Source organism: Doryrhamphus excisus, chromosome 1 (assembly GCF_030265055.1).
Source record: "Doryrhamphus excisus isolate RoL2022-K1 chromosome 1, RoL_Dexc_1.0, whole genome shotgun sequence".
NCBI lineage: Eukaryota > Metazoa > Chordata > Actinopteri > Syngnathiformes > Syngnathidae > Doryrhamphus > Doryrhamphus excisus.
In genome coordinates, this window is record NC_080466.1 from 3,512,694 (window position 1) to 3,535,821 (window position 23,128).

Here is a 23,128-nt window from a genome sequence, read left to right on the forward strand (position 1 = left end):
TTGGGATTAAGTTTATTGCCATGGCTAAGAGGGACTTAACCATGACTGCACTGCAAGAGCTGCCCACTCAACGCTAAAACCACAAATATATTATTAAAATCCATACATAATCAATCAAAATTGAGCATTATTATGTTTGTTAACCATTTATAGGGCAAGTAACCATATATGACAACTTAAAAAAACAGGGTTTCCCCATGTCTCAGCAAGGCAACAGAGTCATGTGACTTTCTCATGCCAATCAGCCAAGATCAGACAATGTCACAGGAAGTGACATCATGGGCTGTGATCAATCAGGAGCGAGCCAGAGAGTATCAAACTTCCTTCTTCATTCATTCATTCATTCATTTTCTACTGCTTTTTCCTCACGATGGTCGCGGGGGGTGCTGGAGCCTATCCCAGCTGTCTTCGGGCGTAAGGCGGGGTACACCCTGGACTGGTCGCCAGCCAATCACAGGGCACATATAGACAAACATCCATTCACACTCACATTCATACCTATGGACAATTTGGAGTGGCCAATTAACCTAGCATGTTTTTGGAATGTGGGAGGAAACCGGAGTACCCGGAGAAAACCCACACATGCACGGGGAGAACATGCAAACTCCACACAGAGATGCCCGAGGGTGGAATTGAACCCTGGTCTCCTAGCTGTGAGGTCTGTGCGCTAACCCCTAGACCACCGTGCCGCCCGTTCTTCATTCAGAAGTCGGAAATTGCAATTTTCTGACGCTTGGGGCCCGACACTCTCGGCCCAAACATAAAAACTAACCATGATAAGTTGATCACAGTCACTCTAACTCTAACCTCTGTTGATGTCACCTTGTGCACTTTGACCTGTCCCTTTTCCATACCCTCAATGGGCAAGGAACCGTATATGGTAACTTCTTTGATCTTGATTTGCACCCAAAAACTGAAACTTTTTTAAAAAGTAAAAACAGAAAAAATGTCTTCTTATAGCCCCCAATAACACTGAAGGATTGAATTTTTACATTTCTAAGTATTTCAGTGAGTACCCTATAAAGGGTTAAGGCAGACTTTTTTATATTTATCACTGTTGCAATGGTTCTCTTTAGACTGTGCAAGTTTACCTAATTAATTGGTCAGTGAGTGTGTATGAAGTATATTAAAATAATTTAAATTTTTTTTGAAGTGATGGTTATAGTACTTTGAATAACCCCCAAATTCTTCAGTAGGAATGGAACATGTTTTTTTTTTATTATAATCTATCATTAAATATTACATACAAATTATACAGTGCATTGTCACAATACATTTCATATCTGTTTCCGTACAGCAGGATGTTACTCAGCGCCACATGACAAGTGAGAAAAAAAAAAACTAGAAATCAAAAAAAAAATTTCGGCACCCTTTTGGTAGTCGAGAATATGATTTTGCCTCGAGTTAATTAACTCATCTGTGAAAGCGGAAATAATTGGGGCTTGTAAGCATCTCGGCGCAAGAAAACGCCGCTAACCACACGTACCCTCTCGGCGCTCCGTTGTCACCCCACATGACTCGCACATCCTCATTTGAGCTGTTAGGAGAATCCATGTGTGACTGTGAAACTTGTTCACAAGACCTGTGTTCCGCGTGAAGACACATGCACAGTGTGTGCATTTCCTAAATGATCAGGCATTATAACTCTGATGAACACTGCTTTCTCACGGTTAAATTGAAAAGGCCGGTAGAGCCGTTAAAGAGTGCGGAAGTGGTAAATATTCAGGTAAATGTTAAAAGGCAGAGCGGTATAAAGAAAACACGGAATGCGAAACCCCTCCCTTGTCAAGTCGGAGAAGGTCGTGACTGGCGTGCACGTGTGAGCGAGCACACACACACAAGCTACCGGGGAGTGACATCTCTTCGCAAAGAGCAACTTCTCAATTCTTCAAAAAATGTATGCAGTCCTTCTTCACACCCAAACGAGGCGTTCAGGGAAAACAGGGAAGCAGCGGTGTGAAGCGCTTCCTCTTTGGACCTTTTCTCTTGACCTCAACACTCGTTTTTTTTTCCATAATCACAGTGTCCGTTTGGAGCGGAAGGGGGTGCTGATAATTAAATCCATTTCCAGGAGACTAACCTGTACTCTTCCTCGCTCCCGCTTCTTGCTGTTCTTCCCCTGCTCCTTTACCACCAGGTGAAGAAAGGTCTTCTACTCTGAAAACTCTGTGTGTATGACTCACTGTTGGCTCGCTGGGGGGCTCTGGCTGTTTCGACAATCACGGGGGGCATCTGAACCAACTGGAGAGGCGTTTTACCGTCCTTCAGGGCTTGGCACAGGTTCAGGATCTTTGAATGCAAAAGAAATAAGGCATAAGGTGGATAATTGTCTGATTCGGATAAATGTTTTGCTAGTCAAAAAGACAAAAAAAAAGTACAGAATTATATGTGGGTAAAAATCGGTAGTATGTGTGACTGCAGTGTAAGATGACTAAGATATGGACTATACCAGGGGTGGGCAAACTTTTTGACTCGCGGGCCACATTAATTTAACAAAATTGACAGGGGGGATTATGTAGTATTTTACACGTAACAGTCCATTTTTACACCTATATTTTTACACATATTTTACATGTAAAAGTGTCATGCAATCTGCTATATGTGCACTTTGAAATCATTTATTTGATGTAAAGTGTGTTATAAATGTATTATTATTATTATTGTTATTTTTATTAGAATTATTATTATTATTATTAGTTATATTAATGTTATTATATTATTATTATCTTGTTAATAATAATAATATTACTACCATTATTATATTAATATTATTAACAACAATATTAATATAATTGTAGTATTATTATCATTATTGACAACAACATTATTATTATTATTATTTGTATTACTATTATTGTGCTTGTGCTCCTTTTTCCAGGAGTATTTTGTAATATTACTACCATTATTATATTGATATTATTAACAATATTAATATAATAGTAGTATTATTATCATTATTGACAACATTATTATTATTATTGACAACATTATTATTATTATTATTATTATTATTATTATTATTATTATTATTATTATTATTATTATTATTATTATTATTATTGTGCTCCTTTTTCCAAGAGTATTTTGTAAACAACAGACCACATCAAATAACGAAATTGATAAAGCAGCTACCTCAACCATCAAAAAGTTGGCTCAAGCCACGATGCCAGGTTGTATGTTGAGTTCAAATGAAATATTTGGAAAAAACAGGCGGGCCATATTGAAACACTTGGCGGGCCGGATGTGGCCCCCGGGCCGTAGTTTGCCCACCCCTGGACTATACCAATGGATCCCGCACCTTTGGAACTCAGCATTCATCTTATACACAATAAGTCAGTAATAATTTTTAAATGAGTAACAATACAGACAAAATGTACAGCATTATGTGTACTACTGTTAGAAAGCCCATCATTTCTACATGTTTACGTCTTCATGCTTCACTGATAATGTTTTTTTTCCATTAAATGTGAGTGGAAATATGGGGTAATAACTATAAAAGCAATCTTCACTCGCTAAATGTACTGCAAAAAAGGTCAGTAGGGATAATTCATAATGCCGCCTGCAGAGAACATACTAACTCCTTATTTCTAAAATCACAAATACTTCAACTTGCTGATATAGTTCATCTTCAAACAGCTAAAATAATACATAAGGCTAAAAACAACCAATTAGCTAAAATGTCATCCAATACTTCTCTACAAGAGAGGAGAAATATGATCTCAGGGAAGAACTACATTTGAAACATTTATATGCTAGGACTACGTTAAAAAGCCATAGCATTTCAGTATGTGGAATCAAACTACGGAACGGATTGAGTAAGGAAATCAAACAATGCACAACGATGAGCCAATTCAAGAAACAATACAAGCAGTTGATGTTTGCTAAATACAAGGATGAAGAGTCTTGAACCAGTCATGATGTGCTATATATATCACTATATTGACACTTACTATGGTACCCATTATGTTATTGTATGCTCATATCACCTTGTACTTCGGTACGAGGTGCATTATTTAAAAAAAAAAAAAAAAAAACTATATTATGGAAAGCAGGAAGTGAACAAATATAACAGTTACTGATTGTAAAAGTACCAGATGGAGGGGTAGGATTTAATAAGCTTTGCTTCTTCCTACTCCTTTTGGACATGTGGAACTGGGAACTGATTATGGGATGCATTCAATTGTAATCTGATGCATGTTCAAATGAAATAAAACCATTACCATTACCAAATATTGAGATTTGACTTTGTCGGATGGTCCTTGAAGGAACCATAATTGTGTGTTGGTACACCAATTTCAAGGTATGGTATGAAAAAGTCATATTTTCAAAACCACTAAAATGTTCCTATTATACATATGAGAGAAAGTGGAGGTCTAGCGCGTTGAAATACTACGTGGAAATACTTTGTCACGTCAAGTGTAATTCCTCACTGTTGGAACTGGAACTACTGTGGGTTGATAACGCCGATGTTAGCGGACTGGTTACAATCCCTCTGCGCATTAGTGTGGATTTAGTGGGGATTTTCACCCGGCGTTCACTGTATATGTGCAGCATATTCCAATGTATATGCACTGGGCAGTAAGTGCTATGTATATTCATTCATTCATTCATTCATTTTCCTCACGAGAGTGCTGGAGCCTATCCCAGCTGTCTTCGGGCGTAAGGCGGGGTACACCCTGGACTGTTCGCCAGGCAATCACAGGGCACATATAGACAAACAACCATTCACACTCACATTCATACCTATGGACAATTTGGAGTCGCTAATTAACCTAGCATGTTTTTGGAATGTGGGAGGAAACCGGAGAAAACCCACGCATGCACGGGGAGAACATGCAAACTCCACACAGAGATGCCCGAGGGTGGGATTGAACCCTAGTCTCCTAGCTGTGAGGTGCGCTAACCCCTAGACCACCGTGCCGCCCGCTATGTATATTCTTCCCTGAAAATGATGCTGTGATGCTGTGACCTCATCATAGAGCATAGAGGCAACTCACCTGCCCTCTCATGACAGCAACCTGCTTGTGAAACTGTCCTCTGTCAAAACCAGGATCTTTCTGTAGGACACATAACAGAACACTTTAATGTTTTGTGTTTACCGACACATAGCTTGTTCCGTCTTCTCACCAGCCAGGTTCCTCCCACATAAAAAAAAAGTGTTCAATAATTAATCCATACTTCCACCATACCTTGAATAGTTCATAGAGGTCTTCTTCGAGGTCTTTGATAAAATTTGGGTCTGACAGTTTTGGTAGTACCAGTTCCCGTATCTCCTGGGAGAAGGGAACTTTGGCTTGGGAGAGCCACGCCCAGTAGAAAGGATCTAGTGGTTGAACAAAGGAGGTAGACAGTAAACACAACTGGAACTACAGTAAACCTCGGATATATCGGACTCGGATATATCGGAAATTCGCTCACAACGGACAGATAAAAAAGAACCAATTTTTCTGTAATGCATTTCCAATAAAAATTCATTGCATATATCGGATTTTTTATAACGGATTTCGCCTATTTCGGACAAAATCTCCAGTCCCGTTCCAATGCATTTCCATTAAATTTCCCTCGCATATATCGGATGGCCGCATCGTGGCGCTCCGATTCGCCGAATCGTGACAGGCCGCTATACGACGTCATTTGCAGCGTTTGCAGCGTTGCCTGCGCGTCCAGGTACATTGGAAACATAGTCAAGGAAGTGCCTTTTTTATAACGGATAAAATCCGATTTACGCATATACCGGATATAAATCCCATATATGTGTAAAACGGACATTTTCCGGTATACGCATATAACGGATTTCGCTAACGGATACAATTGAATCCGATATATCCGAGGTTTACTGTATAAAACACAAGAGGAATTCCAAGAGGGATTTAACAGATATAGAGTAGGCGCTTACATGCTCTCCAAGAGTCGGGATGCTTGAGAGGGAAGGCAAGACCGTTGTCTATGGCTGCCAGCTTGATGATGGGGTCCTTCACGACAACCCAGTCTGTGTCCTGCAACCGGGACACAGGTAGCGATTCAATTTCACTTCAAATACAGTGAATGTTAAAACATGTGTGTGGGATTCATACCCTGTTGCCCACGGGGTCCATTGGGCAGTCATATTTAAGCAGCCAGTTGTCATTTCCCCGATCTAAAATAAACACACACACAAAAAACCTAATATTGAGATGACATCTGTGTATGACAACACTGTGTGTGACAACGATGAGCACAAGGACACATGATCAGCAGAGTGACTACATGCCTGTGTTCCTGATGATGTAATCCAGTACTACGAGGCGTTCAAACTGCAGCTGAAGCTGACGGTTGGTGTTCTCAGGCAGAGGCTCGGCTTCAAACCTGCGCAGCCAGAAGTCTGCATCCTTGTATCCGTCCACAAAGAGTTGGAAGGAACCAACCTGGAAGAATACCAACAAGGTCCATCAGGATACTGGATTTCTGGGTAAAGATACACATATGAAGAGCTTGCAACCAAAAGGCGCTAAATCCAATTTTCACTAAGTTGCATGTTTTTCATGAGTTTAATAGACCTCTGTCATGTGTATCCAAATCACATATTTTGGTCTTGAAATCATTTTAAAAAATATGAAAAAAAGTGATATGAAATTTATGCTTTCAACCAAAAGGCGCTATTTCTATTTCAGATTTCAGCCAAAAGGAGCTAAATCCCTTTCTTTATTCTTTATTCTGATTGGCCCAAGTTTCCCATCTATTGATAATCTGACCAATCAGAGAGAAGAATACAATTGGCACTGCACATACAGAAAGCCAGTATCAGTGCGCATCCTGTTTTGTTTGTGTACATGAAGTACACGTATGATAGTTACGGTATGTTATGCAATTCAGGAGAACACAAATTGTGTTTTTACAGTATTCTGTAACATGGAAGTTTTTTTTAACGCCATAATACGAATAAAGGCATATCTTAAAAGGCATGTCTCTACCTTGACACCTCCAACTTTCATGAGAAACATTATTTTACTTGTACTAAAAAACATACAATGTAAAGAGTTTGTAATGAGATGATTTTTGTCACTGTCACCTTCATGGTGCAGTCAAATATGAGCACTGCTTTTAATAACATTTTTATTAATTTAATTAATAATAATTATTTTGTATTGTACAGGGCTCTACATTAAAAACCAAAATGACTTGCCCATAGGGAATCCTTAAGGTGAGAACTACTTGCCCGAACTTGCCCCATGTAAAATGAAAAGACTGCCATAATGATATCATGTAATTTTTTGTGGCATCACATGAGAATCTCAAATAAATAAAATAATGAAATAAATAATACTTTACACATGGTAGTCGTAGTAAGCAGTGATATTTATAAGTTGTGCACCACAATGAAACATTATTGAATAGACACATTTGTGTACTAGTAAAGTGTTTTTAATCCAGAAAAAAATGCTCAATGGTCAAACAATAATTTGTGAAGCAAAGGTGAGAAAAATACACAGAGAAATGGAAGCGCTAGATTTTGTAGCTTGTGCAAAATCAGCACTTGGTATTGGATCTAATGGGTGGTGTTTCATTGTGACCACTTGTCACAGCAATGTGATTCACTCACCTGTGCCATCATTTGATTTGCTGCCGCTAATAAAATACTTGTTTAGGAGGCACTGCTTCATCACTTTTTGCTGTTTCCTTCAGAATTAGACGATGTTGGCAGCGCCGCCATGACGGATGTTTTCGTAGTCAAACGATCGCTGATTGGTTGATCGCGAACAACGGGTGTGGGTAAAACGCGGACTGTGGATTACGGACCGCGGTCTAAATAAACCATTCTGATTGGTCCATTTCAAGATTTGCAAGGATTGGTTTGCAAATTACCACCGGAATTACTCAGTCCGTGTTTTACCAACACCCAACAAGAACCGCTTTAAAAAAAACTCTTGGCAGTATGGCATTCCAAAGTACACTTGCCCCACGGGAATATTAATGATTGGATTTACTTGCCCCAATTTTGTTTTAACTTGCCCCGGGCCATCGGTACATCGTTATTGTCGAGCCCTGATTGTATGTTGAGAATGGCTTCTGTGTTGTAATTATTTTATTAGCATAGTACATTAAAGCACCTTACATTCTTTTACAACAATGCCATTGAAGAAGTTAAAGGTGACTTCAAATTTATTTCAGCCAAAAGGCGCTAAATCCGAAAAAAAAATTATTAAAAAAATATATATAAAATACATGGTGTGTGCAGGATTTTTATAGCATGCATTTTTATGACCTATATTGATAGCTCTTTCATTTGCAATATAGACTTGATGACCAAATAGATTGATATGTGCGTAGTTAAAAATCATTGATTTTCTCGAAATCAGTCAAAAGGGATTTAGCGCCTTTTGGTTGCAAGCTCTTCATATAAAGATACTTACTTTCGGGGGCAAGCCGATCCTATGGAACCGTTGGCCCACTTTTGGCACCTTCTCTAATGCTAGCTTTTTTCCTCGAGACTTCACTCTGTCGATGGCGCTGTAGTTGAACGTTTCACTCGCCAAGTAGACCACCTAGAACGGGACAGAGCAAGTAGCAACGAACACATTCCTTCCCACACTGGTTGCTGCTTTTTATCAATACATAAACGTTATGTGCATATGTGTACCTTGGTCCTGGGAACGATATTCAGTTCAAGTTTCTGGTCGACCAAGCTAGCACCGGCCTCCGAGAGGTAGCCTTGGTTTAGAACTAAACAGTCACGACCAAAACAGCACGGACAACACAGTTTCTGCAGCCACTTAGTCCATTTGGGGTTAAGCTGGCCGTAGGGTTCTTCGTTCTTCGGTTTGAACACGCCGATGATTTTCTGTGGATGGACATGACGAAAAGAACATTTGAGAAGTTTTACAATGAATATTTCATTTGCGGTATACAAACATAAAATGTAAGTAAACTAAGGGGAAATTCATGAGCTTTCGAGAACTACAACAACTATTCGATTATTTTAGGTACATACAAATGAGAAATTATTATGACAGGAAAATAAAATTCTGGATGAACAGAAGAAGACATGGGCTGATTCAAATGGCAATGTCTTCCTACAAATCCAAAACTACGAAGATAGTATCCACACTATATAAAAATTTAATGGAGGGAAAGGCAAATACTCATTATATTAAAGAAAAATGGGAAAAAGAGCTCAAAACAAACATTACAGAAACTGAATGGTTGGGCATGATTATGACTCAAAACACCACTACATCATCTCGGGTCTGGAGGGAGCATTGCTGGAAGAATATAATTCGATTTTTCATTACACCGGAAATTAAACAAAAATATGTTAGGGTTACCCAGCCATGTTGGCGTCAGTGTGGTGCAGTCACTGTCAACCATTCACACGTCTTCTGGCTTTGCCCAAATATCATTCATTTTTGGAAGAGGGTATGTAAAACCATGGAGAGGATTTTGGGTTTGGTTTTTTCATGTGAGACATTGTATCTGGGCCACCTGGTGGGAGACCTTGTGTCAAGAAAAGATAGATATCTGTATAAAATCATGTTGGTAGCATGTAAAAAAGCCATTACCAAAAATTGGCTTAACCCAAGACCCCCACAATTGCAGGACTGGCTTTGTGTGATGAACGCAATACATGACATGGAACTGTTAACACGTAGATTGAGGACTGAAGAAGACATGTGTGGAAAAAATGGGTGAAATGGACACTGTTCACGGACAAAACCAAGGAAACTACTTAAATTGCACCATGACAGGGAATGTGGGATAACCAAATTGTGTGATGTGTATGTCCAGTGCCCCCCCTTTTTTGTTTTTGAGTGTGTTTGTATTGCTGTTGACGTTTTGTTTAGAAAAATATAAAAATAAATAAATAAAAATAAAGTTTCAAAAAAAAAAATGTAAGTAAACTTGCTTATTTACAACAAACTACCTAATTGTGTTTCCCATGCATGCATTGGTGGCGGCCTCAGACTAGGCTTTTTGGGTCTTAATTGCAATTCTCAACTAAAAAGAGCAGCATAGAGGATGTTGAAGATGGGAGAAGAAGAATGTGATTAAAAAAAAAAGAATATCCACCACCAAGTTACATAAAATAAACAGACATTTCCAGCATTAAGACTTCAGCATGCTTTGGTGCTCTTGCAAGTGGATATGCAAAAGGGAATGGAATTGTAGTTGAATTCGAGTCGCTTTGATGGTAAAGGCCATGCAGTGGAGTGGGCAAATAGGCATTTGCCTGGGGCCCCGGCTGTTAGGGGGGCCCTCCACTCAGGAGGCCTGAGAGACCGGGTGCACAAAGTGCTAATACATGTACTACAAAGTGATGTAAGCATCATAATTAAAGACATATTGCTTTGGTGGTTTGTTTATTTTTAGACTTGTATAACTGTTGTCAAATATGTCAAATTGCTACTTGGTAGTTGAGAATATCATGTTTGCCTCATCTTCACACGAGTTAATTAACTCATCTGTGAAAGCGGAATAATTGGGCTTGTAATCATCTCGGCGCATGATGGACTTGGCATTTTTTTTCTTGTTTTTTTTCAAACTGATCTAATACTATCAGTATTCGTAGGATTATCATATTAATATAATAAAGTTAGGCATGTCATGATAGTCAATAAATCGATTAATTGAACAATAAAAAAACAGGTCAATAATAATGACATTGATAAACTGACATGTGCATGTATGAGTGTTTCATCTGCTCATCTCTCTGTACCACGCATTGGTTCGATATTGGAATTAACAGACCTTCATCTTGTTCTGCCTTTTGTGGAGGGAGTGGGGGGGCTACTCGTGAGTGGATACACAGTATTAGCAATTAGCCTTGTGAGACAGCATACGCTAACATGAATGAAGGCACAGAACCAATGGTTTCTGAGGCGAATACCACAAAGGACAGCCCCACTGTGGGAATAATTAGGTTTTAAACAGAATGAACAAGGTGAGTGCATGAACAGCGACAAGGACAGTCAATGCTTACTGAGGTGTTTGGTCGGGAAAGTAGATATAAACAACACAGTGCAAAATGGTCTGCGCTCATAGACAGTGTAATTTGCTACATTGCAATGGAAACATATATGGCATACATTTTATGCCATACAATTGTGATGTTTTCATGAAACAGTAAGAACAACAACGTGGTTGATCTAACGTGGCTCACACATGTACACTACTTGAGTACCGTTTAGTCGTTCAAATGTCAATTATACCTCATGACGATAATTAATGAAAAAAGTGTTGTCGATAATCCATCCAATCATTTTCTATGCCGCTTATCGTCACTAGGGTTGCAGCTATCCCAGCTGTCTTCGGGCAAGAGGCGGGGTACAGTCCGGCAGGGCACATATTATAGACAAACAACCATTCACACTCACATACATGGACAATTTGGAGTCGCCAGTTAACCTAACATGCATGTTTTTGGAATGTGAGAGGAAAGTGGAGTACTGGAGAACCGGAGAACATGCATAGATCGGCCACTGTACATTGTTGATAATGTTAGATGATCATTTGTTACACAATTATCGACCTGTGAAATTTGTCATTGTGACACACCTAATTTTCTATTCCTTCCACTGTTGTAGTGACTTTGTGGGTTATTAGCAAAAACCTGGCATATACACCTTAGTGTTTTGTTATTAATATATTGTGTTATTAGTACTTGTGTACATAAATGTATCATTTGTGATACTGAGTTCATTGACCTACTGCATTATGATGTGATCAACACACTGATTACAGCTCAAAGGCAGAGAGTAGAATTACATCCTAGAGAGGTAGCACATGACTACTAAGCACTTTGGAGCCTGAAGTAAAGAAATTGGATGTGTGCGGGGGATGGGGCATTTTAAAAAATAAAAACTCACACCCTCAAAAAACTCGATATGAATCGAGACAAAAACGTGTAATAGGAAACATAAACACGTCCGACGAGTACATAGTTACTTAAACGTAACAGCTGAATACACACCGTATGCTGGCTTACTCGACACTTTTACTGGTCAGCTGCAGTGGTGCTTGTCAAACATTAACACAATTAGGACATGAAACAAGATTGTGAGGTGTCACAGGCGGCCCAGTGAACCGACCGACTCCTTGAGAAAGTGCAACAAAACAAAACCATCCCTATGTTCCTTTGACTTTGTTCCTTGTCCTTGTACAGTAGCCCAACAAGACAAAACATGTAAACTACTGATCATGTCCAGTCAAAATAATATAATGTTGTTGCTCTAAATGAATTATGACTAAATGGAGATGGAGACAAAGACAGGTCAGTAGAAGTGTCAAGGCCACAGTACAATGGAAATGTCTAAAACTAGTGAAAAAGATACCAAATAATATTTGTAAACAAAGATGTTTTTGCCAGCAAAAACAGCCTTGCGCCACACTCTACTCAATTAGCAACTGGTCGAACAGTTGTGCCCTATGTGTAACTATGACAAGGACTAGTTGGAATGTTTATAATAAATGATATAAATGTATTGTTTTTACAGTAGGTTGTTCGGTGACATATTGTGAAATCAAAATAAAGGCCTATATACTGTAAGAATACGGACTATACCATCCATATATACCATATAGGGGCTTTTTGACTACAAAGTGTGAGTTAGCAGCTCTTCATCTTACCCCCTGTGAGTCTTTGACGAAATAGCTTCCACTGGATCCTTGGTAGATCCTCTCCGGGTAGATCCCCTCCTCAATGGCTCGCTCGGCCTTGCGGATGATCTCTCTGAACGCGGGATCCTCCGGGAATTCGTTTCGGTGTGGCTCCCGCGGTGAAGTTCCACGGTCCCGGTCCAAAAGCGGTTGTCTCTCTCGGTTGCGCCCCGGACTGCCGGCGGGGATGCGTACCACTGATCCCGGCGTACCTCCAAATGCGCCCCGGGGGCTGGTAGGCTCTGTGGGACAGTAGCTGAAATCATTCGAGTCCCGTAGCGGAGAGACAAGCGGACTCGTCTCGTTCATAATTATGACGTTTACGTGATGTTGGTATAGTTCCTAGGACGGAGAAGCAGACGGAAAGAGTAAGAAAAAAAGTATAAACTGAGACGAGTTTCGCAGATTGGAGCCGACGTTGGCTAACAAGGAAACTGAAAAAATGATCAGATGACTGTCAGCTTCCGGGAAAAGGCGGAACCTGTTGAAGTTGTTGTGACGAGTAACCAATCAGCGAGTAGGCTTTACAGTCAGTCGCCCTATTGCTCATTTTGATTGGACAGAAACTGACTAGCTACAGAAGACATGCTGTAACGTAAAAAGTTGTGGATAATGCACAAATAAAAACGTGACAAATTAATTTCGCGACAGTGTTTGCTCTTTTGGCGTCTTCCGAATAAGAGTAATATCGATATCAAGGCTAAAATAATTTTTAGTCAATTTATAATTTTCAGTTAATTACTACGTTTATTTAACAAATGCGTGTGTGTGTGATTTGTTGTGTTCTTTTTGTTGTTACATTAAATTGCTACATTTTGGATCCGGTGCTGTCAGCTTCCGGGAAAAGGCGGAACCTGTTGAGGTTGTTGTGACGGGTAACCAATCAGCGAGTAGGCTTTAGAGTCAGTCTCCCTATTGCTCTTTTTGATTGGACAGAAACTGACTAGCTACAGAAGACATGCTGTAGCGTAAAAAGTTGTGGATAATGCAAAAATAAAAACGTGACAAATAAATTGCGCGACAGTGTTTGCTCTTTTGGCGTCTTCCGAATAAGAGTAATATCGATATCAAGGCTAGAATAAATTTTAGTCAATTTATAATTTTCAGTTAATTACTACGTTTATTTAACAAATGCATGTGTGTGTGATTTGTTGTGTTCTTTTTGTTACATTAAATTGCTACATTTTGGATCCGGTGCTGTCAGCTTCCGGGAAAAGGCGGAACCTGTTGAGGTTGTTGTGACGAGTAACCAATCAGCGAGTAGGCTTTAGAGTCAGTCGCCCTATCGCTCTTTTTGATTGGACAGAAACTGACTAGCTACAGAAGACGTGCTGTAACGTAAAAAGTTGTGGATAATGCAAAATAAAAACGTGACAAATAAATTTCGCGAGTGTTTTCTCTTTTGGCGTCTTCCGAATAGTAATATCGATATCAAGGCTAAAATAAATTTTAGTCAATTTATAATTTTCAGTTAATTACTACGTTTATTTAACAAATGCGTGTGTGTGTGATTTGTTGTGTTCTTTTTGTTGTTACATTAAATTGTTACGTTTTGGATCCGGTGCCCAAGGAGCCGACGTTGGCTAACAAGGAAACTGAAAAAATGATCAGATGACTGTCAGCTTCCGGGAAAAGGCGGAACCTGTTGAAGTTGTTGTGACGAGTAACCAATCAGCGAGTAGGCTTTACAATCAGTCGCCATATTGCTCATTTTGATATCGGCCACTAAGATTCATATATGCCACTAAATCACAGTCACAAAACTTGACTGTTCACTGGTTTTGAAAAATGTGAATATTTTCAAGTAAACATTGTCGATAACCGTTTATATGTATCGATAACAATGCCCGGGCTGTCCTTGGTATCGAATTGCAGTATCGCCCACTCCTCGTGGACGTGCTGCTGTGCTCATCCTCCTGCTTCCTCCTCCTCTTCCACAAGCAAATCTCGCCTTCTCATTGGTCAGAAGAGCCAGCAGGAAGAGGGAAACAGACCGCTAGTGCAAACTGTCAAGTTCAGACACATACATCCAGAACGGTCGCTGCAGCGTTCATCAGTGGCTACAATCGTGTCCTTACCTGTCTGCTTGCGTCTCCACGGTTGCAGTCATCTCCAGAACAAGCCTACGGACGTCGGTACGGTATTTTAAAAAGAGTCCCCTACACGGAAGTTTCCGGAAATACAACACAGAGGGCATTGGTGCGACAATGGCAGCGTACAAACTGGTCCTGATCCGCCATGGAGAGAGCTGTTGGAACCAGGAGAACCGCTTTTGTGGGTGGTTCGACGCGGATTTAAGCGAGACGGGAGAAAAGGAGGCCAAGAGAGGAGGACAGGCCTTAAAAGGTACAGTCATGACACGGGGCCTAATCGGCGATTCTCTCGGTCGTTGGATTAGACCTGCAAACCGGGGTTACGCAACCGCGACAGGAGAGACAGTCGAGTGAGAAATGATGATTGATGACAAAACACACGCAGTAAACACGAATTTTGTAAACACACCGCTGTGTTATGCACACACAAGAAGGGAGTTTGACAGAAAAGAAAGTAGTCCCGGACTATGTGTACCATTTTCAGGTCCAAATTATATTTGGACTATATTACATGATCTCAAATCATATCATTAGTCTGCAATTGATTATGTTGACTCTCATTACAGGAATAGTTTCTTATTTGTAGTGTTTTTTTTTTGTATGTGTAATGAGTATTTCAACAATTAAATGTACATAGTTTGAAGGTGTATAATGACTGAAAATGTGGAATGAATTTCAAACAAAATGGGTCCAAATATGCATTCATTCATTCATTCATTCATTCATTCATTCATTCATTCATTCATTCATTTTTACCGCTTTTTCCTCACAAGGGTCTCGGGGGTGCTGGAGCCTATCCCAGCTGTCAGGGTACACCCTGGACTGGTGGCCAGCCAATCACAGGGCACATATAGACAAACAACCATTCACACTCACATTCATACCTATGGACAATTTGGAGTCGCCAATTAACCTAGCATGTTTTTGGAATGTGGGAGGAAACCGGAGTACCCGGAGAAAACCCACGCATGCACGGGGAAAACATGCAAACCCCACACAGAGATGGCCGAGGGTGGAATTGAACCCTGGTCTCCTAGCTGTGAGGTTTGCGCGCTAACCACTGGACCTACAGCAGTCCATTCATTCATTCATTCATTCATTTTCTACCGCTTTTTTCTCACGAGGGTTGCGGGGGTGCTGGAGCCTATCCCAGCCGTCTTTGGGCGTGAGGCGGGGTACACCCTGGACTGGTCGCCAGCCAATCACAGGGCACATATAGACAAACAACCATTCACACTCACATTCATACCTATGGACAATTTGGAGTGGCCAATTAACCTAGCATGTTTTTGGAATGTGGGAGGAAACCGGAGTACCCGGAGAAAACCCACGCATGCACGGGGAGAACATGCAAACCCCACACAGAGATGGCCGAGGGTGGAATTGAACCCTGGCCTCCTAGCTGTGAGGTCTGCGCGCTAACCGCTTGTCCGCCGTACTGTCTTCAAAAAGCTTTGTGTCATTTAGCTCAATGGAGGACAATGCAAAGTGATTGACGCTTGTGTAAACATTAACTGGTATACAACAGTGCTATCCACCTATTTTCCACTTAAAAACTGAAGGATGCGGGGTGACATTTTGTTATATTTTATACATTTAAAGATATTACAACTTATCCAATGTAATTGCAAATGTATACATATTTAGTGTAGCAACAATATCCAATGAGTTTGTTGTCTCTTGTGTATCTTTCAGATGCCGGCTATGAGTTTGACATTTGCTACACGTCTGTCCTCAAGAGGGCCATCCGCACGCTGTGGTTTGTTCTGGACAACATCGACCAGATGTGGCTTCCTGTGCACCGGACCTGGCGCCTCAATGAGCGCCACTATGGTGGCCTGACCGGGCTGAACAAGGCTGAAACAGCAGCTCAACACGGAGAGGCCCAGGTCAAGCTCTGGAGGCGCTCTTTTGACATTCCTCCCCCACCCATGGATGAGACGAATGAATTCTTTGAGACCATAAGCAAGGTCACTCCTTAAGGAAGTTCTGGCATCCTAGTACTATGTACTAAGCAACATAAATATAACAAATGCTGTATTTTATAATAGGACCGCCGTTATGCTGATCTGACAGAGGAGCAGCTTCCAACCTGTGAGAGCCTGAAGGACACCATCGCTAGAGCTCTGCCATTTTGGAATGACGAGATTGTTCCACAGATTAAAGAAGGGAAGCGGGTGTTGATTGCTGCCCACGGCAACAGTCTGCGTGGCATTGTCAAGCACCTTGAGGGTAAGAACAACGCTGGTTCCGAACATTTTTCTCCTGCCCGTTTATTTGTCTCATCACTTTTATACTGCAGTGATACTTGGAGATTAATAAAGTATCTATTTACTGCAATTTTCCTCATTTTGTGTATACGTAATAAGCGGATTTCAGCATTTTTATCATTTGTAGTTAAGAGCATGGATAATCTTTTTAGCATTATGGGAGCTCTCTAGACATGAACTAACACATAAGACATAATGTACGTACTATGTAGTATGTAACATTACTGACACCTAGTGACCAGTGTAGAATATTACTGTTTGTGCTGAAACCTTAGCAGTGTACTACATCAATTTCTACATCAATTTCTACATCGATTTCTGCGACAAGGAACTTAGTTGTTGGGTCATTTAAGTCAATTGTTTGGCTTCTCAAAACAATATGCGTTCAAAAGAGTAACACGCGCCGTAAAAATCGTAAAAAAATCGTAAACATCGTAAAAATGCCCCCGCATTTGCTGGAGCCTATCCCAGCTGTCTTCGGGTAAGAGGCGGGGTACACCCTGGACTGGTGGCCAGCCAATCACAGGGCACATATAGACAAACAACCATTCACACTCACATTCATACCGATGGACAATTTGGAGTCGCCAATTAACGTAGCATGTTTTTGGAAAACCCGGAGAAAACCCACGCATGCACGGGGAGAACATGCAAACTCCACACAGAGATGGCCGAGGGTGGAATTGAACCCTTGTCTCCTAGCTGTGAGGTCTGCGCGCTAACCACTTGACTACCGTGCCGCCCGCTTAAGAAAACATACATGATGATAAAAAAAAAAAAACACTTAGACACAGCATTCCTTCTAATATAACCGGAAAAAACTACAACCTCAAATGTCCCATTTCTATTTCTGATGACATGGTCTATCACGTAAGTCTTAACGTACTGATGATGCTCATGAGGAGGCCTGCCTGTTCTTTTTCCTAGGTATGTCTGAGGAGGCCATTATGGAGCTCAACCTGCCTACCGGTATCCCCATCGTGTATGAGTTGGACAAAAACCTGAAACCCATAGGAAACATGCAGTTTCTGGGTGATGAGGAAACCGTACAGAAGGCCATGGCAGCTGTGGCTGCTCAGGGCAAGGTCAAGAAATAAACTCCACTCCCAAGACTGGGATGGTCATTCCCATTAATCCCGTGCTGTGTAATTGGAAAAAAGAAAACTAGTCTACAGGCCAGTTAGTGTTATCATCATCATCACAGATTTAACACATACGCACACACACTGTGTACAATCATATGCATCTTTAATTCAGTCATACACTTTGAGGTTGGTTTTGAATCATCTATATTTTTTGGCATAACAAGATTTTAACACATGAATATTTGTGATGTATGTATTGACCAAAATGTTAATCCAGGACCTTGTGGCTAACCAGTGAACGTGTATAACTTACCATATATTGTAACGTGTGTTTTCCTTTGCTGTGACACTGAATAGAAGAATAAATTCCACAAGCTAATATATGTCAAATCTTTATTGTGCTGATTTTCACATTTACTAACGAAAATAACAAATAAAAATGTCACATCTCAAATACTATGTTGACACGTGACTTGTCAGGAAAAAGTGTACTTAATAAATTACCTCATAATGCTGATGCATAGTATGGCGATGTGACGTCACTGCAGTCTAAACTAAATACTATATAAAAAATAATTCAGTACTACTTCTGTAGTACTCCATGGGCGGTCTTGGCAGCCATGTTAGTAAACAGGATCCAAATACAGTGCATTTTGAAGATGTTCAAAATTCTTCTCAAAATCCCAAACATTATCTGTCACGCTATTGCCTGTGCACCCCCATTGACATCCATAGGGTGGCGCCATTGCACGCAGTTTGCAAACAACAAAAGAAGAAGAAGTCTGATCCTTCCTTAACAGCCAATGGCCTGACGAAGAGCTCTTCTTCTCAAACATGTCACCCATGAAGCTGTGTGTTCCTGGTGAGTGTCTTCCGTTTGTTGTTATTAAAGTCAGTATGTGGTAGGATTTGATGTATATTCAGCCTGAATGGTATACAAATTGTATTTTGAGCCGTTACTATTTTCTAGGAACTCTAAAATCGACGTTACGGATGTAAGCCATGCTAACTAGTTTGCGACCACGAGTGAGCTAACTGAGCTTTGACTTGTGCTGGTTTAGTTACTCCTTTAATTTATGCTAACAACAATATATGTGTGTCCTTCCGTTAGAACGTAGCTATATTTTTTACGTTGAATAATGAATTCATGTAGTTGTAATATCTCTGGGCGGGGGATTGTTTACTTTTACTTTCCGCGACAGGTTTCAGCGGTAAGAAGTCATGCCCATCGCCACAGGCAACATTCCTTTCTCGTTTGTTTTGACGCTCTGTTTTCAAATCATTAGTTGTGTTTTTGCGAGTAAATGTACGTGTGCGCTGATCTTGGAGGTAGTTTACATGTGTGTACATCTAATATCTCACTGTATTAACGAACAGATGTGTTGTAATGCGCAACCATGTCGGCTGCATACGAGGTGTGGTAAGAAACAGAGTTACGATGCCACCTGCTGGACAGAATTATAACGGCAAGCTCCATAGACCAAATCTTATTTATTTTTTCACACAATCAGTGCCATATGCATTTGTGGCGACCCTAATTTAAGTTTATTGGACATTTAGGGTTAGGGTTAGTTTAGGGCGCTTGTTTTGTCATTAAAACAGCTTAACAGACATGGCTGACAAATGCCGTTTCTTTTCATCCTCATCAGTAAGTTCATTTTGTGCTCTCTCAATATCAGCGCTCGTGTCTCTTTTGCCCGGTTTGTGTTCAGGTGACAAACTGTGCAGTGTCGAAGACTGCACCCCCGGCACAGGCGTATACCTGCGGCATGGATATATCTACTCCTCACTTGCAGGCTATGTGCTCAAGAAGAACGAAGGAGAGGAGGTGAGCGAGGTGTGGAGGTTGGAGAAAGCTGCAGAGTTATTTAGACATGTGGGAGTGTTTCATGTCACTGCAAAAAAAAAAGTCAGAGCCAAATGAAAATAGACCTGTGACAAAACAAGGGTCACTGTTTTGTTTTGAGTGGCGGATCTTGAACCTGTTAAACAGAAAAAAAAAAGGAATGACAATAATGTAAGCGGTGTCGGGTTGCAAACACAAAGTTGATTTGCGTTTTTGTGTTTTCTTTCAGTTGCCAGTCATCTCTGTTGTGAGAGAAACTGAAACCCAGCTACTGCCTGATGTAGGAGCCATAGTCACATGTAAGGTAATAATCACCAGCCATGATTTCTATTCATTTATTAAAAAAAAAGTCATTCAGTACATTCCAAACATTAGCTCTAGTAAAATTAATTGGTGCCATTTAACTGGATTAATTAAGTCACAAGGACGTTACAATCTTCATGCCGATAATACGCATTAGTGGATTCCGTTTAAATATTGAAATATTATTGTTACATCGATGTCAACTTGTTTGAACGCACAGGTAACAAGCATCAACCCCAGGTTCGCTAAGGTCCACATCCTTTATGTTGGCTCCACGCCGCTGAAAGACCGCTTCAGGGGAACTATCAGGTACATCGAGGAAGAATCAATTTGTTGGGCGTCACCAATCACTGTCATACATACAACAACACATTTTGTAAATCTGCAGAAAAGAAGACGTGCGAGCAACAGAGAAAGACAAGGTTTGCCATACATCGTTGTAAAGCTTCTTTGGGCTTCACATTGAATTTAACATAATGTCTGCCTCAACTCCCCGACAGGTAGAGACGTATAAATGTTTTAGACCTGGAGATATTGTCCTGGCCAAAGTGGTATCCTTTTGTTTTTGTCTTCTAACTCATTTTTGAAAATGGATATTTTTAGTGGCATTAGGTTATAGTATTATTGTATGTTATACCATTGTGTGTCTTATCCTTGACTCGGGGTGTGACAGATCTCACTGGGCGATGTGCAGTCCAACTACCTGCTGACTACAGCTGAGAATGAGCTGGGTGTCGTGGTGGCCCACAGCGAAGCGGGTAAACTTGAATGCTTATTCAAAACTCAAAAACCGTTCCGTTCTGTAGTCGTAGGATTTAGAACTGCAGTGATTCATGCTGTACTGGAAACGCCATCGGTTCTGCACAAGACCTGTCACGTCCTCCACTTTCAGTTTTTTACAACAGAGCTTCTGCGATGTTGTTTGCCGTGAAAGTTATTATTTTTGCAATTTAGGAACACAAATGGTCAATCATATTTGATGTGTAATGACTTTTATTAACAGACCATATAAAACAGTCATTGGCAGGCCTGCAGCTTTATATATTTTATGTGATCGATTTACCCTCAATGGGGTACAAGCCAGTGCCTTGTTGTACCAGTCCCAAGCCTGGATAAATACAGACAGTTGTGTCAGGAAGGGCATCCGACGTAAAAAAAAAAAAATGCCAAACCAACTGTGACTACCATACCGGATCAGTCGAATCCCGGGTTAACAATAACCGCCCTTGGAGCTGTTCACCTTTAGGGTGCCGCTGTTACTGTTGATCAAAGAAGAAAAGGAGGAAGATGTGCCCATAAGAAGAGAGAGAGAAGATGAGCACCAAGAACCTAGAACTGAGAGTCCGGATTTTGAATGTTGGAACGATGACAGGAAAAGGTAGAGAGTTGGTTGACATGATGCAGAGGAGGAAGGTAGACATACGTACATACTGTGTGTGTGACCAGGAGGAAAGGTAGCAAGGCTAGAAGTTTAGGAACAGGGTCCAAGTTGTTCTATCATGGTATAGATAGAAAGAGAAATGGAGTAGGAGTTATTCTGGAGGAGGAGTTGGTTAAGAATGTCCTGGAGGTAAAAAGAGCGTCACATAGGGTGATGAATCTGAAGCTAGAAATTGAAGGTGTTGTTCAACGTTGTTAGTGTCTATGCCCCACAGGTAGGATGCGAGTTGGAGGAGAAAGGTAAATTCTGGCTGGACCTTGATGAAGTGATGCAGAGCATCCCTAGAAGGGAAAGAATTGTCATTGGGGCTGACTTGAATGGACATGTGCACAGCACACATACGGAGTCCACAAGTGTGATGTACGAAAAAATGGACATTTTGCCCAAACCTGACTGCAGCAAAATGTATGAACGAGACCTTGGCCCTACAGACAACACACAAGGACATAGTATGAAGTGCGTAAGTTGCAAGATATTGCAACCTGAAAACAACATAAGCAGCTCTAGAGTTCTAGAGAAAACATTGTTCAATTCCCTGCGATTGGCTGACAACCAGTCCAGGGTGTACCCCGACTCTCGGCCAAAATTAGCTGGGATAGGCTGCAGCATACCCCCATAACCCAAGTGAGGATAAGTGACATAGAAAATGGATTTTTTGTTCAATTCCAAAAAAACTTGTTGCTCAGTAGCATTGTATTATAACAAGTGTTTTCCCCGTACACAGGTGCACAGATGGTTCCCATCAGCTGGTGTGAGATGCAATGTCCACTGACGCATGCCAAAGAATTCCGCAAAGTGGCAAGAGTCCAGCCAGAGTTTCTGCAGGCCTGAAAAGTCTTGGACTTTTTTTTTTTCCCCCCTTCCACAAGGAACACACAGCTTCCCTCCTCCTGATCTTTGGGTGACCAAGGAGCCCCCTGATTTGTTTGGATGACACTGGATGGCTTTAGAAGTCTTCATATTTGTGGTCAATAGTGTGCTGTCACATTGATTGCAACCAATGTGTACCAACAGTATACTGCGGTCAGGGGGGGGGCTTGTTGCCAGCTTAATTATAATAACTGGTGGTCTGATAAGAGCTGCAATAAATTATGTTGCAGTGTAGCATTCCATGTTTAAAGACAGGTAGGTTACAGTAACTCCAATAAGTTACTTCTATTATCTAGCAATTTGGACTGCAACATAGAGCAAATGTAGGTGCAGCTTAATGTGATTGTGTTTTGAATAGGCATTTTTTTTACACCTTTTAATACAACACGTGGAAGTAAATGTCTGTTATCCGGCACATTATGAGCCTACAAGAAATGAGCATGAAAGTATTTTATAATGTAATGAAGTATCTCTCTCGCTTTACTGCAGATGTCTGCATAAGTGAAATAAAATGAAACCCGGTTGCCTTGTTTGGCAGTTGACATTTTTTACAGTAATGAAGCTCAAAAGGAGTAGGCTGAAGCAAGAAG

General features: G+C 40.7%; 3 protein-coding genes across 3 annotated transcripts; 2 read left to right on the top strand and 1 right to left on the bottom strand.

Moving 5' to 3' along the window:
• Positions 1-1,183: 1,183 nt before the first annotated feature.
• On the bottom strand, positions 1,184-13,103 carry pi4k2a (phosphatidylinositol 4-kinase type 2 alpha). Its single transcript, XM_058091635.1, has 9 exons — positions 12,601-13,103; positions 8,618-8,818; positions 8,391-8,522; positions 6,251-6,404; positions 6,075-6,136; positions 5,897-5,996; positions 5,190-5,323; positions 4,998-5,057; positions 1,184-2,289 (listed from the first exon to the last, which is right to left on the bottom strand). The coding sequence occupies exons 1-9, from the start codon at positions 12,937-12,939 to the stop codon at positions 2,128-2,130; spliced, it is 1,344 nt and encodes a 447-aa protein (XP_057947618.1). The 5' UTR covers positions 12,940-13,103; the 3' UTR covers positions 1,184-2,127.
• Positions 13,104-14,567: 1,464 nt separating this feature from the next.
• Positions 14,568-18,459, top strand: LOC131129281 (phosphoglycerate mutase 1). Its single transcript, XM_058072693.1, has 4 exons — positions 14,568-14,976; positions 16,419-16,693; positions 16,775-16,955; positions 17,921-18,459. The coding sequence occupies exons 1-4, from the start codon at positions 14,838-14,840 to the stop codon at positions 18,088-18,090; spliced, it is 765 nt and encodes a 254-aa protein (XP_057928676.1). The 5' UTR covers positions 14,568-14,837; the 3' UTR covers positions 18,091-18,459.
• Positions 18,460-18,808: 349 nt separating this feature from the next.
• exosc1 (exosome component 1) lies at positions 18,809-23,068 on the top strand. Its single transcript, XM_058090405.1, has 8 exons — positions 18,809-18,940; positions 19,791-19,906; positions 20,154-20,228; positions 20,448-20,536; positions 20,616-20,649; positions 20,728-20,778; positions 20,901-20,985; positions 22,393-23,068. The coding sequence occupies exons 1-8, from the start codon at positions 18,913-18,915 to the stop codon at positions 22,497-22,499; spliced, it is 585 nt and encodes a 194-aa protein (XP_057946388.1). The 5' UTR covers positions 18,809-18,912; the 3' UTR covers positions 22,500-23,068.
• Positions 23,069-23,128: the final 60 nt, after the last annotated feature.

Bases quoted from the DNA above. Each gene is read 5' to 3' on its own strand.
- exosc1 (XM_058090405.1), top strand. From the start codon at position 18,913: ATGTCACCCATGAAGCTGTGTGTTCCTG. The intron at 19,907-20,153 runs GTGAGCGAGGTG...GTTTTCTTTCAG, and splicing joins AGAAGAACGAAGGAGAGGAG to TTGCCAGTCATCTCTGTTGT. The intron at 20,229-20,447 runs GTAATAATCACC...TTGAACGCACAG, and splicing joins GAGCCATAGTCACATGTAAG to GTAACAAGCATCAACCCCAG.
- LOC131129281 (XM_058072693.1), top strand. From the start codon at position 14,838: ATGGCAGCGTACAAACTGGTCCTGATCCGCCATGGAGAGAGCTGTTGG. The intron at 14,977-16,418 runs GTACAGTCATGA...TGTATCTTTCAG, and splicing joins AGGAGGACAGGCCTTAAAAG to ATGCCGGCTATGAGTTTGAC. The intron at 16,694-16,774 runs GTCACTCCTTAA...ATTTTATAATAG, and splicing joins TCTTTGAGACCATAAGCAAG to GACCGCCGTTATGCTGATCT.
- pi4k2a (XM_058091635.1), bottom strand. From the start codon at position 12,939: ATGAACGAGACGAGTCCGCTTGTCTCTCCGCTACGGGACTCGAATGAT. The intron at 8,819-12,600 runs GTAAGATGAAGA...GTCCATCCACAG, and splicing joins TCGTCAAAGACTCACAGGGG to AAAATCATCGGCGTGTTCAA. The intron at 6,405-8,390 runs GTAAGTATCTTT...GTATTCTTCCAG, and splicing joins GGATCGGCTTGCCCCCGAAA to GTTGGTTCCTTCCAACTCTT.